Source organism: Apteryx rowi, unplaced genomic scaffold (assembly GCF_003343035.1).
Source record: "Apteryx rowi isolate R43461 unplaced genomic scaffold, aptRow1 scaffold_955, whole genome shotgun sequence".
In the NCBI taxonomy this organism is placed as follows: domain Eukaryota; kingdom Metazoa; phylum Chordata; class Aves; order Apterygiformes; family Apterygidae; genus Apteryx; species Apteryx rowi.
In genome coordinates, this window is record NW_020451266.1 from 178,235 (window position 1) to 194,110 (window position 15,876).

The window sequence follows — 15,876 nt, forward strand, 5'->3', positions numbered from 1 at the left end:
ACTCTTAAAAAGATACTTAGTTCCTAGTGCTGGCAAAATGTTTTGAGATATTCTGGAAGAGGTGATTAAAATGCAAATTATTAGTGGATTTTTAAGTAACGTTTATAAATAGTGTTGGCTTCTAATGCCGCCTGATGCCAAAGGAACACAACCTGTCCATTGTTTTATTGGTTTTTTTTTTTGGGGGGGGGGGGGTTGGTTTTTTTTTCAAGGTTGAGATTTCTTCAGGCCATTTCCTCAGGGGTATGTGCATTTTGCAAGATCCAACTCAAGAGGCACCCACTCTCCTGTGTAATCCTCAGCTGGCCCTGGGCCATTCACCTGAGATGATGGGTCTAGCCCTTTCTCTAATAAAGAATAGCAGGAGAGCCTGAGAGATCCCACTGTAGAATAGCTAATATTGTTGTGAAGGCTAACAACTTGAACACTGGTAGTTCTCTGTTGAATATAAATAATGGGCAACCTATCAGAGTAAGTGCCAGGAACTCTATTTTTGTTCGAAGCTAAATGTAAAAATGTCTTGATATATATACTGTGTTTCAGCATTTGAATGCAATTTCTTCATGGAAATAGCATTACAGCATGCAAATCTCTATAAATTCCATTAAAAACAATCCTATATATTTTTGAATATGTTTGAAAAAACACGATTTCCAAGTTGGCTTTAAACTTTTGGTTGTTTTTCTTGTAAAAATGCTCTTGCATTTAGATCTCTTTTTAATATTTGCATTATTGATCCTTCAAGCCTTCTGAGTATAGACTGATGTAAGCTTTGGCTACATCTTCCTCATTAAAGGAGTACTTGTTTCATTCCTAATTTTTAAAATATATTCAGCCAGTGCCATGCAGCTTTACACTTAATTTCTCTTGATGAGTTGTCAAACACTCTTGAACTGCACTGCATATGTGTAGTATTACAATCCACCATCAACACTTTTCAAAACATCATTAAAATAAATAGCTCAGAAAACGGGCAGTTTTTAATTTTTTGCTTGGTAAGGTTGCATTTTAATTTTTCCTGTTCAAAATCATTTGAACAAGCTATAAAAATGCACCAGCTCATATTTCACTAAATTTGTCTGAGACAGATCCTCAGCTTCATCCAGGAAGCGCTAGATTGTATGGTGAGAAGAGTGTATCAGGAAGCTGTGGCCTCCTGTTCCCAAGCCACCTAGGCTTTATACAGATTATATCATAAGGGAGTAACTGTGATTTACATCACTGAAATAATGTCACTGAACTTGTCTTCAACGGGCATTGTCTCTGCCTTATCCTACCGTGCTAATCCCAGAAACCTGCTCGAGTCTGAGCCTTGAGTGGCAAAGGGCTTGTCTTGGAGACGGCTGTGTTGGGAGGTGATTATGGGGAGAGCCATCTAAGAGCAAGGAAGAAAATATTCTCTGAGTTGCTTGAGACAGAGCTTGGACACATCATTAACTGCCAACATGCCATTGACTGTCATCACTTGGGACCCATGTAGTACAGGGTGGACTCAAGGAAACGTGTTCCTTCAGTGAATTCCTCCTCTTGGTATACAAGTGCATCCATGGCTTTGCTTCCCATTGTGCAGTAGCTTTTGGTCCTCACTTCTAGCCATTCAGTACTTACACACAAAATTTTCCTCAAGACAAAATAACCAGGGATTCCACTGAAGTGAAAAAACAAAATCTTGTATTTCTCCAGTTGGTCATTTGTGGACTGTTTATGGGGCTTTGATAATTTAAAATTCTACTATTATTTGTCTGAAGTTTGCTGTGAGTTCAAAGAATCTAGGGTTCATCAGAAGTGGCATCCTTCTGCAGATCAAGTGACATCCAAGGCCTTCAGATGCCTGTGAAAAGAATGTAAAGTCTTTGAAGGGTCAGGGACTCTGCTTTTGCCTTTAGAAACTGCTGTGGTGGCACCAGCAGTTCTAGATTGGTCAGCTGCACCGTAAGGCTGTGGTTTAAACAAAGCTCGCTCTGTGTATACAAAGTCTCTTTAGTAACTCATTTTATTTTTGCATATGCCACTTGTTCATTATTTGAGGTGAACAAGATCTCCAAAAGAAACCCAAGCAGTGAAATGGCAGTGCTGCCATCTGTAAAAATAAAGGCAGAATTTCACCAAGAATCTGACCAGAATTCAGCAAAGTATTTTGGTAACTATAGTGCCAGTGTCACAGAATTTGTGAGTCTAAGTCCAGGAAAAGGATTCAGGAAAATGACAAACCTGTTTAAATAGGTAAGACACTTTATTTTTCCTGTCAAAACTCTACCAGTTGACAAAAAGATTGCTGTTAAATAATCCCAGGAGAGATCCTGCCTTTGTTCTAAAGAGTATCCAGGGACCTGTCTGTGAGTTTAGCCCATTTAGTATTCAAAAACAAGTATTCTGTCACCTAAATTGCTGGTAGAGGTCTCCTTTGCTGGATGTGCTCAGACCAAGGCTGACTACTCTGAAGTGCATTCACAGAGGATACTGAGTGCCCACCTCTTGCCTGGCAGCCCATTGGTTAGCCCTGTCACCCAGGAAGTGAGAGCTTGATCCAGAACAACTCTTATCATGGTCAAAGTAGATCCACATTTGTGACAGAATCGCTAAGGTTGGAAGGGACATCTGGAGATCATCTGGTCCAACCCCACTGCTCAAGCAGGGTCAGCTAGAGCAGGTTGCCTGGGACCATGGCAAGCTGGGTTTTGAATGTCTCCAAGGATGGAGAATCCACAGCTTCTCTGGGCAACCTGCTCCAGTGTTCAATCACCCTCACAGTAAAAAGGTATTTCTTATGTTCAGATGGGATTTCCTGTGTTTCGGTTTGTGTCCACTGTCTCTCATCCTGTCACTGAGTACTACTGAAATGAGTCTGCCTTCATCTTATTTACACCCTCCCATCACGTATTTATACACATTGATAAGATCCCTCTGAGGCTCATCTTCCCCAGGCTGAACAGGCCCAGCTCTCAGCCTCTCTTCATATGAGAGATGCTCCAGTCCCTTAATCACCTTTGTGGCCCTTTGCTGGACTCACTCCAGCATGTCTATGTCTTTCTTGTGCTGGGGAACCCAGCACTGGACACAGCACTCCAGATGTAGCCTCACCAGGGCTGAATAGAGGGGAAGGATTACCTCCCTTGACCTGCTGGCAATGTTCTTCCTAATGCAGCCCAGAATACCATTGGCCTTCTTCTGGTCACATCTTGGGGAAGTACCTTTTGCAGTAAGAGAGTCTGAATGGCAATGCTTTCCATCCATCCTATTGAATCGCTGTGCATCCGGGAATGCAACATTTTTGGAGCTGAAAGAATTAGACAAAGAGCAGCTGTGGTTGAGGCGGTGGATACTTGTTCAAGACTAATCAGGCTGGAGGGAGCCTTTTCTACCTATTGCGTGTATGAATGCTCTAGACACTAGACTGTTAGTCTGAATACACAGGCTAGATCTCATTATACAAGATGCATTTCATGCTTTAGCTTCTGGTTTCTTAGAAATGCTTAGTTGCAGCCCTGAAATAGGTGCTTAAAATGATGCATTAGTTAGAATTTCATGCCTCCTCCCTTGCTGTTCCCCTGTGGCTGTCTCAGATTTCCAGCAGTGCCCATGATGTTGACTGCTGTGATTCTTAGCCTGAGGCTCTGCCTCATTCCCACTTGATGTAGGGACCTTCGTGTGTCTTTACAAGCCTTGTGAATTCCCTTCCTGCAGTTGAGTATTTAATCGCTAGGTATCACAGTGCTGTATGCCATAGTGGTTCAGGTCCTTTGTTGAACGTCTGTCTCACTGCTTTGTGCTGACTTCAACAAATGGGTTGTCTGTTAACCATTGTCATAATCCAAAACTCACTGGAAGTCAAAGCAAACCGTACTCCCGAGTTTGCTGAGCTTTGGGCTAGCACCCTACTAGTATTCTTTTAGATGGCACATGAGTTATCCCTGTCTGGAGTCATAGATATGATTTTGCAAAGGACTGTGTGCTTGCACTGTCATCTGTCTGTGTAGTTTTATCTTTTGCCAACTATGAAAGTCATATTTGTTGCTGGCACAAGTAGGGTCTTAAGAAAAAAGTGATACTGATTAATATTTAAAACTACTCATTACTATTTATCCATGGGGAGATGGGAAGTGATTTTAACTGAAAGAGAATAATTTAATTCTCATCAGGTTTTTCATATTTTAATTCTATAGGCAGCTTTAAAACAGCTGTGAACCATACATTTAAATCATTGTCCGTGCACTCACATAATAATGAAGTGAGGAATTACTCTAACGTACAGAGCTGCAGTTTTGGCCAGACTAGCTTGATGATCCCATCCAAGGATGCCATTTTCTTCTAAGTAATAGAAAATAAAGAATTGTGCAGTGGAAGCAAGGATTAGGAGTTCATTCAAGTACTTGCCTGCTTTCTACTACTAAACCTTTACTCTTGAAAAGCTTTCAAATCCTTTATTGAGGAACAAATTGTTCTTCAGTTGGAGTTTTGCCTAAGTGTGGAATTGAAGATTCAGTCCTATTTTTTAGTGATGGAAAAACAGTTTCTGCCACTCACACTCAAGTTCAAAATACCTTCCTCTGTGCCAGAATGAAGCACTGTCTAGGATGACTATGAATGATTAGTCTGGCTCTGAGGTCCCAGGTGCATAACTTTCGACACAGTCACTATTACACCTGTCAGGAACTCAATTATAACATTTCTTTGCAAGATACAGCAGTGTTTAGCATAGGTCCTCTGTGTTCTGCTGACCAGAAGGAAGTTACTTATTTCCATATGTTGAGGTGGACCTGGATAACAAAGCAACAGAGAAAGCAGTGTGAAACTAAGCCGTTTTTACATGGCCTACTAGACATGATGAGGACAATAATGTGTTACATTCATAAACAATACGGTTTAATTTCAGAACAATGATTGCAGCTTAAACCCACATTTACTTCTTCATCCTTTTTATTTCCATTTCTCTATTGTGCTGTGAAACTGTCTATGGATATGGCTAATAACCCAGCTAAATAACCCTCTCATGAATGGGTTTCTTTTATTTATTTATTATTCTAAGATTACTATCAACCAGCTGCAGCTTCTCTAAAAGACAGTGGGAAATTTTTCTTTGATAGTATTTAACTTTTTCAGAGATAAATTCAAACTTTTGGCAAATGAGAAATCTTTTCCCCTTCAAAATGGAAATTAAACATGAAAACTTACAATCAGTTGTCGAACAAATTTGTCTAGTTGGTTTTTATTCATCTCTGAATAGCCAGATAAAAGGTCAGATAATTAGACATTAACTTGAAAATTTGAAAAACTTCAAAAACTCTGAAGCCTAAAGATATTTACAGTGCTGAAGGCAAAAATCAAAAACATCTTCACCCAAATTAAGATAAAGATAGGATAAAAACTTACTAAGGATTTTAATATAAGGACTTTGTCTACTTCAAAAGGATTTAGTGTTCATACTTGAAAGAATACAGTTTAGAGGAAATAGCATGAAAATGCTTTTACAGACAGGCTGATTGATAGGGCTACCCATCTGCTTTAAAATAAGAATGTGTTTAAGTGTCTCATTGAATTGAGTTAGTGATATTAGTTGAGATGCATTTCATTTTTCATTGGACTGATCATTTCTGCCCCCATCTGTAGCCCTGTCAAGGGGACAATTTACGCTATTGCCACTCAGTGTGATGATTATAGACAGTAGTATTAAATTAGATCTTGCCTTGGTTCCTGTTGAAAGAAGCAGGAGTTTTGTCACTGACTTTGTAGACAGCAGGCTCAAGCTGTATGGCTTAGAGGCTTTCAAAATAAATAATATTGCTCAGTATCAAAGAAATAAGGTTTCTGGGATCATCTTTCATTTATGGCTCAGTCTCAAAGTCCTTACTCAGGTATATCAGGTATATATACTCATTTAGTATACTGGAAACTTTGGCTGTAAAGAGGCAAAGCTGGTCACACAGGCGAATTCATGAATGGGACAAACAGGCCAAAACACAGTCTCTGAAATGAAAAGCTGATTAGGAAATGTTTGTAGTAAGTATGACTGGTTCAAAAGCATTTGCTTCTGAGAACAAAAGGGACAAATGAACAACTTCATTGCAATTTTGCTATTTCTCCTCTCCATCTGAAGTGTGAACCATAATTAGAGCACTTATAAAAAATTGCATTTGTCAGCCTGGCTGCTAAATCCCCCTTAAAGCTTTATCCAGGAAGAGCAGTCTGTTATCACTCCCACTAAAGCCTACAGTTCTCATTTTCAGTTTCAGGGACAGACTAGCAATTACATTATCTGTATTGAAAATCTGATATAAATGTAACTACAGTGAAGCTAGGTAAGGTCAGTTCTACATAGAAACCACTCCAAACTTCATGACCAGCCAGCAAAAACCAGCAGAAGTTATATGAAAAGCTGTTACCAGACAATGGAGGTATATCCTAAAGCTGACACTTGGCCCATAAACAGGGTTAATGTGTCTCTCTGTTGGGAGGAATGCTCCATAAGTTGTGATATGTTGTTGTCTATACTGGTCTGCCAAGAATATTCTTGTCCTAGTGAGTGAGAGAAAAATTTCCATTCTAAAAACTGGAAGAGACCCTCCAGGTTCCAGCAACCAGCCATCTCTAGAGAGGGTGAATCACAAGACCTGTGACTTCTGGCACTGTAAGATCTGCCAGAGCCCTATCACTGGAGAATCTCTCTCTTCCCCCAACCTTCTCCAACTGCTTTTGAGGGCACCGTATCCCTTCGTAACTGATGAGAGGAAGATGCCTTTAACAGACATAGTTCTTGACCAATCCTACACAGCCCCAACAGACAGATTTTGACAGCATTAACCAAATTCAGAGAGAGAAGCCCCATCTTTCTCAGCGTCATGTTTTCACTCAAGAGCAGTAGTTACTCTGAGAGGACATCACGGATACTTCTCTCCCCTTGGAGATGAATGGTGCCTCAAAAATATGATGCTTTTGCTCCACATCCTTCTCCACCTCCATGATCAAGCCTGGGCAGACGCCCACCAGAAAGCAGTGTACACCTCTGGTAGGCACACTAGAGGCCTTTGAGCACAGACAAAAAGAATAGAAATGGTGTTTATTATGAATAAATATTGATGTAGGTAGCATTAGGATATGTGACTTAAATTTGTAAGTCTGGTGAGACTGTTAGTAGTAAGACAGGAAGTTGTACACTTAAACAAGTGCAAAGCTTCCTCGGGAAATGAGGAAGGCTGCATAAATGCCTTGGCAGATTAGTTATTAACCAATTTTAAAATGACATATAGTGACCGTAGTTCCTAACACAAATCCAGGTGCCTTACATTTGGGTTTGGACAGTGATCTGCACTGTCTACCCTCTGCCAGCCAATCTTAATGTTCTCTGTACACCCAAATGAAAATCTCTGAGCATATGCAAAAGCAGCCCCATCCTAGGACCAGGTGTGTCTCTTTCTTGTCTGAGTTTCATTACAGCCCTGACAGCCTTGAGCTCATACAGAAGTGGTGAGTCTCAGCTTCAGCCTAGGTGTCAGCAAGGGTTCAAAACCCACCTCTGCCTGGAGAGACCCAAATTGATATTTCATCTGACAAAAGTGCACTAACCATGAGATACAGGGCTCTGTGTGTGCATGTACACCCATTCAGTCTGTTGTGCTTAGGCCTCTGTGCTGCTAGAAATGCAAGATTCTTCTTTAATCCAGTCTTAACATAAAATGTACAAACCCTCCCGGGAGAAGTCATCAGCACCTCCCGACTACCTTCTTATATCTTAGTACCCAGTGGACAGACTGGAGTTGGGCTTCCTGGGGCCTCAGCTTCTGCTTGGCTGTACTGTGCCCAAGTTTCCCAAAAGAGATTGTCCCCCACCTTTCACCTTCTTCTCCCCCACAGTGGGTGCCCTGTAATCTGGGAGACAGGACTTTCCAAGGTTACTGAGACTAAGCTAGAACCCAGGTCTTGCATTCCAGCTAAGCCACTGAACTACTGTGTAAGAGGAATGGGACTTCTTCTCTAGACGCTGCATCCCAAACGTATGGATGTGCCTAAAGCAGACAGTGAATCTTCAGACTGGCAGGAGTTCAGTCACCTCTTTGTGCATTGGTTCCTGTTGACTGGCTCTAGACAGCATCGTAGTCAGAGTGTGAGCTGTTTGTGCTGCCTGTTTTTGGAGCCTAAGCCCATAGCTTGTCTTGGATCACTCTGTCTGTATGCGATACAGAGACTAGCAGTGTCTAACACAGGTCATCTGGGTCTTACCTCTTTAGTATATGGGAATATATTTTGCCATATACTTGAAAAATTAATCCAACCCCACACTGAACAGATATTCTAAATTTAGATTCATATAAATTTGTGTAATTCATGTATAATTTCAGTCAGAATTTTATCATAATTTTGCAAAGATTGTTTTGGTTGGTTGATAGAATCACATTTTCTTGCTAAAAGCCAAGCCATTCTAAAAGTCATTTGTATGCTAGAAATGCATTTTTCACATTTGAAAGTAAGAAAAGTTATTTGTGCTGGCAAGGGCTTTAACATATGGAAATGAGAGGTTTATTTAGTATGTGGATCAAGCTTATAAACAGCTTAAGTCCTCATTCCTTCTAACATCTTAACAGCTGTGCAGTTTCTTACAAAATATGTTTTATCGTTTCAAGAAATGCTGTTAACCTCGCAGTTTTAAAACTGAATGAACAAGGCCTCTTGGACAAATTGAAAAACAAATGGTGGTACGACAAAGGAGAATGTGGCAGCGGGGGAGGTGACTCCAAGGTTAGCCTCAATGTCACCAAAAGCGGGTAAACAGTATGTAAAGTAATTGGTGCATCTGCTGGGGTTTTACCTGCAACGGAACAGCCTCACCAGTGTCGCAGCACTGCTGGTATCTGCAGGCAAAAACTGGGTGTATGCAATTACTGTCAAAGCAAAAATATTTGCATTTTTTACGCTTCCCAAGGGGAACTTGTAAATAGTCTCTGCCATGAGATCTATTGCCAGATCTCAGAAACCTTCTGAAATTGTGATGAGCCTTTTCAAACCTTGCTCTTGTGAACAAGCAGCTTGAAATCTTCAGAAGCAAACACTAACTCATTTTCTACTATCTTGTACAACCCAAAATAATTTTTCAGTGACATTAAAGGAAGGGGTTGCAAATCAGCATGGTTTCCTCCTGCAATAATCCGGTACATGGTGCAGGTTTAGGGATTCACTAATGATGCAAACAATACTGGTAAAAATTGTAGTTTTCACCTGAGTATCCAACATAGGAGGGCAAATTTCAGCTAAAATATCTTCACATTGAAATTTTATGGTATCTTACCCAGAAACTGAAATCCATTCCTTAGCAGAACTTATCAGAAGTTACCAGGCAGGAATTACCCAGAACTTTCATCTTTCTCTGCCATGGCATTCACAGACAAGATACCACCTCTAAATTTTAGGCTGAGGTGACAATGGCTTGTTATTCTTCCCTCATTTCCAGGTCTTTCAAGTGGCTACTACCACTGTTTCCTTGCCTCATAACAGCTTCCTTTTGGGAAGCTACTTTGTGCTGAAAAGAAGTAAAGATGTGGAAGATGTGGAAGCGAGGGAGGATTAAGATATTAAAAGTGCCTCTTCAGTGTCAGGCAGCATGTTTTAACATATATTTATGTGCTTGTGTGTGAATAATATATATGAGATAATACATATATATATACCTGCACAGGTAACTGCAGGCACAGAGCTAGTCAGATATAGACAATTAAATTTGACTGATTTGTCATTTACAGTTTATGTAGCTTTCTTTATAGTTGTCTACATATGTTTTTTGTACTGTTTTCTCTCCTTCTTTAGTCCTCCTGGTCTTTCATGCTGTGTCCTAGCCTCAGGGACCATCCCTTGGGCTGTTCTGCACTCACCCAGAACTGCTGTCCTACCTAATCCTCTACACTTTGCCTTTGATCCTACTGCTCTACCTATTTCTCCCCCACTGCTCTGCTGGCCAGCAGTCACAGTTTCAAAAATGGTCTCTATTTTCTCTTCCAAAGTGCACATGTATATGAGACTTGATTGCACTTACCTACAAGTGGAGCAGACACCAACTTCTCGTAAGAAGGTTGACATACGAACCAAAAAACTCCAATGTTTATATTACTATATGCTCCACCCAAGCCTGAAATTTTTCATTATTGTGTATGTGTGTGTGGGGGGGGGGTTGTTTATTTAATCTTAAAAAAAAGCCATAGGCAGGGTGTCACATCATTATCTTCATTTTCTTAAAATACACCCATCACAAACCTACCGTTGTTGAAATGTGAGATAAAAGCTAGGTAGCTGACTAAGGATGCTTTTAACTTACTATCTGAGATTGCCAACCACTGGTGATGTGAGTCACAAAGGAACAAGAGAGGAGCAGTAAGGGAGAGGGAAGGGCAGGCCTTCACCAGGTATAACAGGGAAGATGTCTAGAAGACACTGAAGGAACAGGTTTGCTGTGATGGTGGCAGAAGAAGGACTGGGGAAAAAAGCACAGAAAAGAAAGGCAAGGAGTGCAGGTGAAACACGCAGGATCTGAATGCACAGTGAATGCAGGAGGAAGGTGGGAACACATTGCCAATGCAAATGAAAGGTGACCCAGGCAGGAGTTTAGATTGTGGTAGAAAATATGGTGGGCAAGGGAGTGTTAACAAAGGATAGGGAACATGGGGGAGCTCAGCCTGTGGTACTAGGACTATATGCAGCCTGACAGGATGATTTATCGGGTCTGTTCTCAGCACACTCTTTCCCAGGCATACAGTATTGAGTAGGAAGTACCTGTGCATAAGCACAGTAAATATAGGTAGGAAGTCCAGTGCTTCTGGAAAGCCTCACATCTATTGTGTGGCTACACTGCCCATGCTCACAGTCATATCATGGAAACAAGCAGGCATTACTATACTTCACAATTTGCTGCAATATCTGTTTTTGCTGGTTTTCAGCCATTTATCATCTACAAAATCCATTCCCTTGTTCAGGAACAATCTTGTGGGATCTGATCAACTAAAGTCAGTAAAACCCTTTTCTATTGAGTTAGTGGAGCTCTAAATATTTAAAATTTTTATGCTATCAAATAATAGTTAGAGACAATGTCATTGTAAACCTTAGAGCTGTCAACAGGTCCTGAACTAAAGTCTTAAATATGTCTTACTAATACTCCTTTTCATTGGTATGAATTTAAAAAGAACAAAACCTGAACTTTATTAGCAGCTCTGGTCTGCATTACAGTGTATCCTATTGCCATGAGTAAGAACATCTCCCTTTTCCTAAAAGAAATACAGCACCTGAGACCTAACTGATCAACTGTGCTGTTACTATCTGAGGTTCACTAGTTAGTATATGATATTCTAGGCCCAGAATGACCCTACATGACTGTACAGAGGACTACAGTAATCAGTGGGTTTCATGAGAGCTCAACAGTTCTCCAAAGGTTTGTATCACTTCGTAACAAACAAGGTTTCTCCTACCTCCATTCTTTGATCTTAAAAGGCCATCTCTAGCCTCCCCCTTTATGTTTATGCCATCTAGTTCAAGGAAAGATCTTCCATAATTCAGAAAAACAGTTCACAGAGCTACCTTGTGTGAGCAGCAGTTATCGCTTCCCCTCAGGAAGATTGTATTATCCTGTATAGCTGACACTGACTCCCCATGTGGTTTAGTGGCCTCAGCAATTAAGTTATGTTTGACAATAAAACTGAGGACTCTAAGTCATTTGAGTGTTTTTGAAAGTTACCTCATATCTTAACTGTATACTATCATCATTTCAGAGGATGTATCTAAAGCTATTTAAAGACAGCTTCTGCCATTATATTCCATTATTTTTGTAAAAATGTGAGTTAATAAGAAGCTGTACTGATGAAGCAGCCCTTCAAATTCTGTTGGCAGCCCTCAGGAGAACACAGTGTTCCTTGTTTTTCATTCAGCAGATGAGACTGACCTTACGCTTAATTAATGGCCTGGCCATAAGCAGATAATGAAAATGCTCCCAAAGCATAATCGTGACTGCATTTTTTAAATCCCTGTCTACCAAAATTTGGTATTGGTTTCAGAATCACTCAGTATCGTAATTTAAATGCTATAACTCCCATTCATTGTCCTGTACACAACTAACAGAACTTCGTTAATGCTGTTTCAAAGCACTGTGATTTCTTTGATGTTGCTGGCACAAGACCCAGCCTTAGGTTGTTAAAAACAAGCCCTTCCAACAGCAAGTGATTGAAAACAGGACAGGAGGAAATGAGCAAGAAGCCTAGAGGGGAGGTGGAAGGGTTGATAACATGATGAACAGATAGAAGAACACTGTCCCTGAGCCCGGGTCAGGCTGCACCCCCACTGACTTCAGGACATGTCCCTATTCCTGCTCAGTGGAAGAATGGGACAAATTCTTCTCCATATATTAAGAGCAATTTTAGTTAGCATTTTTGTTGCATTATCCTCACATGAATTAGGGGCAAATGGATCCTGTATATATAGAACAAGGCAGATTCTCAGCAGCTATACATTGGAACAACCACCCTGACTTTCATGAATTCTGCCACTTTATTCTAGCTGAAGATTTAGCCAAGCACTAGTAATACAAGAATCACTCAACAAACAAGAAAAACTCTGTATTGTCATTTTGATGGGAAACCTGATGGGAAATTTAATTCAAGATGCTAGATTTATCCCAGGTATATATCTTAAGGGCATTGCTCTTGTTCATATACAGAAGACCATATTTATTTTTATAGCTCCTGCCCCCTTTATGTCAGTGGGACTATTCACCAACCAATTGTGTAAGCAGCATAGAAATAGGTTGTAGTTTCTGAGTTCCTGACAGGCATGGTCAAAATGATGCCTTTGAAGAGGAGATTTTCAAAGAAAGGAAAGATGTCTCAATAAGCAACTTGCACTGAAAGCCAAGGTAATTTGGACATTCCACTCCCACGGGAGCTGTTGAAAATCTACTTCTAAATTGTAAAAACAAACAAACAAAAAGCCTAAAATACACTAAAGTCACTATACCTGCAATCACTTCTTATGATTGCAAACATAGGTATATATGTTGTTATTCTGAAAAGTGTAAGCTAAAATGTTCTTTTTCAGCTCTGTAGCCCCTCAGTCTGGGTTTCTCTTATTAGTTTGAATGCATACTTATCCCACCACACCTGGATGATTTAAAATGGGGTAAAAATACCATTCCAAAAGCACAGAGTAGTTTTAAATTTAGCTGAAAGTGCCTTTTCCTCATGGCAGATAGGACTGTGTGACCGGAAATGAAAAGGATACATCATGTCTCATCACAAAGCCTCAGGGGAGGAGGGCAGGTTTCCCTTAGCTTTTGCAGGGCATTGATTCAGGACAGGTTTCAGCAAAAAACGTAAAGCAGAGAAACAAGGGACTGTGGCCTCTGACACATCACTGGCTGTATTTCAGTGAAGAGTGTTAACTGTCTCATCTATCCTGGCCACTGCCATTGCAGTAGTTATATATTGAAGATAGTTTGGCAACTTTAAGTGTGAAATTGGTTGCTTTTCCCAAAGGAAAACCTGAGAGCTTTCTCTCAGAGAGAATGCAGAAAGGATGACATTAAAAGAACTACAGCAGCAAAGAAGAAAAAATCCCCACTCATATCAGGTTTTATATACCTAAATTCTCTTTGTGCTGAAATATCAAGCAAAAGAGTAGGAGGCATCTGTTTCTTGACTTTCCCCAGCTTGCTGCTGTTCTTGAAAGTTCTTATAGAGTCATAATTATCACTTTGCTTCCACCAATTTAATCCAGAACAACTCCACAGACTTCTGATTTTCTATGTGAGAACAGTACCTGAATGTCCCTTGTCTTGCTCATAACCAGTCCTGCTACACTGCTGGGAGTAGGAGATGTGGTACTATTCAAATTCATGGCTTGTTACGGATGATGAGTATCCAAATAATGTTAATTATTTCACACTTGTGCAAGAAGCAAACAGAAGATCATATTGGCAGGCAACTTGCCAGCATCCCAAACTGCTACCCACTAATTTCGCAGCTGTGGGACTCTCATATTCGACTTTCAACCTGCACAACCTGCTGCCAGGAAGCCTGAAGACAAAATGTAAGTTTAAATACTGGAAAAGATCAAGAAACAGGCATCTTCTGTGCTAGAAGCAGCATATTTCATATGAATACAATGTGTGGGATTTGGAAAGTGGAGGAAGCATTTTCTGTATTTACAGGGATCACTTGAGAGTAACTGGGAAGCCTCTCACACAACTGTAGTTGTCAAAAATTGTGATTTGGGCATGACACCTAGGCTTCCTCAGTAGTAAATGAAGAGACAGGCATCTCTAGTGTGCAATTCATCCTTTCTTAAAATCGATATCTAAAATCAACTTTTGGAGGTACCTATCTCTTTCTTTTAAATGTGGGGAAGCCTGGACAGATAACCAAAGCTTGGAGAATAACTTTGGCATGGAAGAAATGAGGTGAGGTGAATCCCACCCTTTATGTATATTCCAGAAGGTGTTAAAAGTCAGGATCCCTAAAGCTAATAGTAAGATACAAGGTTATGGGGGGAGGTTTATATGTATATTAAATATATATACACAAATATATTTATAAATAAGCATTTGGGGATTTCCAGTTAAAAAACATAATTGCAATCCCCTTGTACTCTTTCATAATAATTATTTTAGTAGTTTCAGTCAGTTACACTACACTAATTATTTTTTGCACTGCTTTATTTATTTATCTTTTATTTTTAGCCTTGATTTCATGAGCTAACCTTTTAGCAATGTATGGATTATGGTACATTATGAGACATTAATTTTATCACAGGAATGTGGTGGTACACACAAGATCAATTTCTGTGTCATGTGAAACCTATCTATCACACACCGTTCCTGTTTACCTACCTCCTTCTCTGATATATATTGTATTTTCATGCACACCTGCACATAAATACATATTTAGATACATATCATTTTAAGAATTTGACAGTCAATGATTTGAAGTGGAAAATATATCAAATAGTCCATTAATTTTTTCATAGTTTTTTCGAAAATAAAACTGCTACAACTGCATAAAGTGGGATATTATCATAATAATCTGAGATTATTCATTGAGTTTAAGTAACTTCAGTGTAAAACCATAGCAGTTCACAACTTTGAGGCATAACACTAAGTTTCATCTTAATATTAAACTCAGTTGCATCATCCCCAGCAAAAACCATAATAAGAGAAGATATTGCAAATAATAACTTATTGTCAGTCTGGGACCCCTGCAAGACTTATTTGAGTAAGTGAGATTTAAAGAAAGGTTTTAATTTGAAAATATAATGTTCAAACTGGAAATGAAAATAAAATATTGACTGTCATGTTCTTCTTAGCCGAGAATAAGGGTATTACACCTCCCTGCAAGTTCTCTGCACACAGATCTACTGACATCAGTGGGTGTTCTGCGCGAAGGGTGATTATAGATTTGTGCCATTTGGTTATGGTTAGCAAGCTACATGAAGCAGCTCATTTCTCTTGCCAGCATAATTCTGAGGGCAGTAAATGAAATAGCTATAGCCAAGTCAAGGAACACAAATGAATATGTTTTCTAAGTCATATATCTGGTTGCATTATATGTCTCTGAAGAGTATGTTGTTAATGTGTTTAAGCCAATAGTTTTGGGTTCACAGTAATTGCATACTATTTATTTACAAATCTTCCCCAGCAGTATGTGCCTGTTACCTAAAGCGATGGAGCAGGTCCCGGTCATATGTCTGTCTCTAAACCTGGGCCAACAGTACATGACATAGCACCCACTGTGGCCTCTGCTCTGTCACTTTGCAATGCGATTCTATGTAGTTTTACTTGAATAACATAAAATAACATATATAATGTTATTTATGTTATTTTCCACGTGAAGAACTCCTGTAAACCTTGCCGTTTTGAAA

General features: G+C 39.8%; 1 protein-coding gene across 1 annotated transcript in view; it reads left to right on the forward strand.

Annotated features, from left to right (window-relative positions):
• GRIA4 (glutamate ionotropic receptor AMPA type subunit 4) overlaps positions 1–15,876 on the forward strand; it is a gene marked incomplete at its 5' end in the record, with an annotated part of 159,137 nt that overhangs the window by 132,517 nt on the left and 10,744 nt on the right. The window contains one exon of the mRNA XM_026092286.1: positions 8,616–8,730. Coding sequence (XP_025948071.1) covers positions 8,616–8,730 — 115 coding nt within the window. The remainder of the gene's footprint in view (positions 1–8,615; positions 8,731–15,876) is intronic.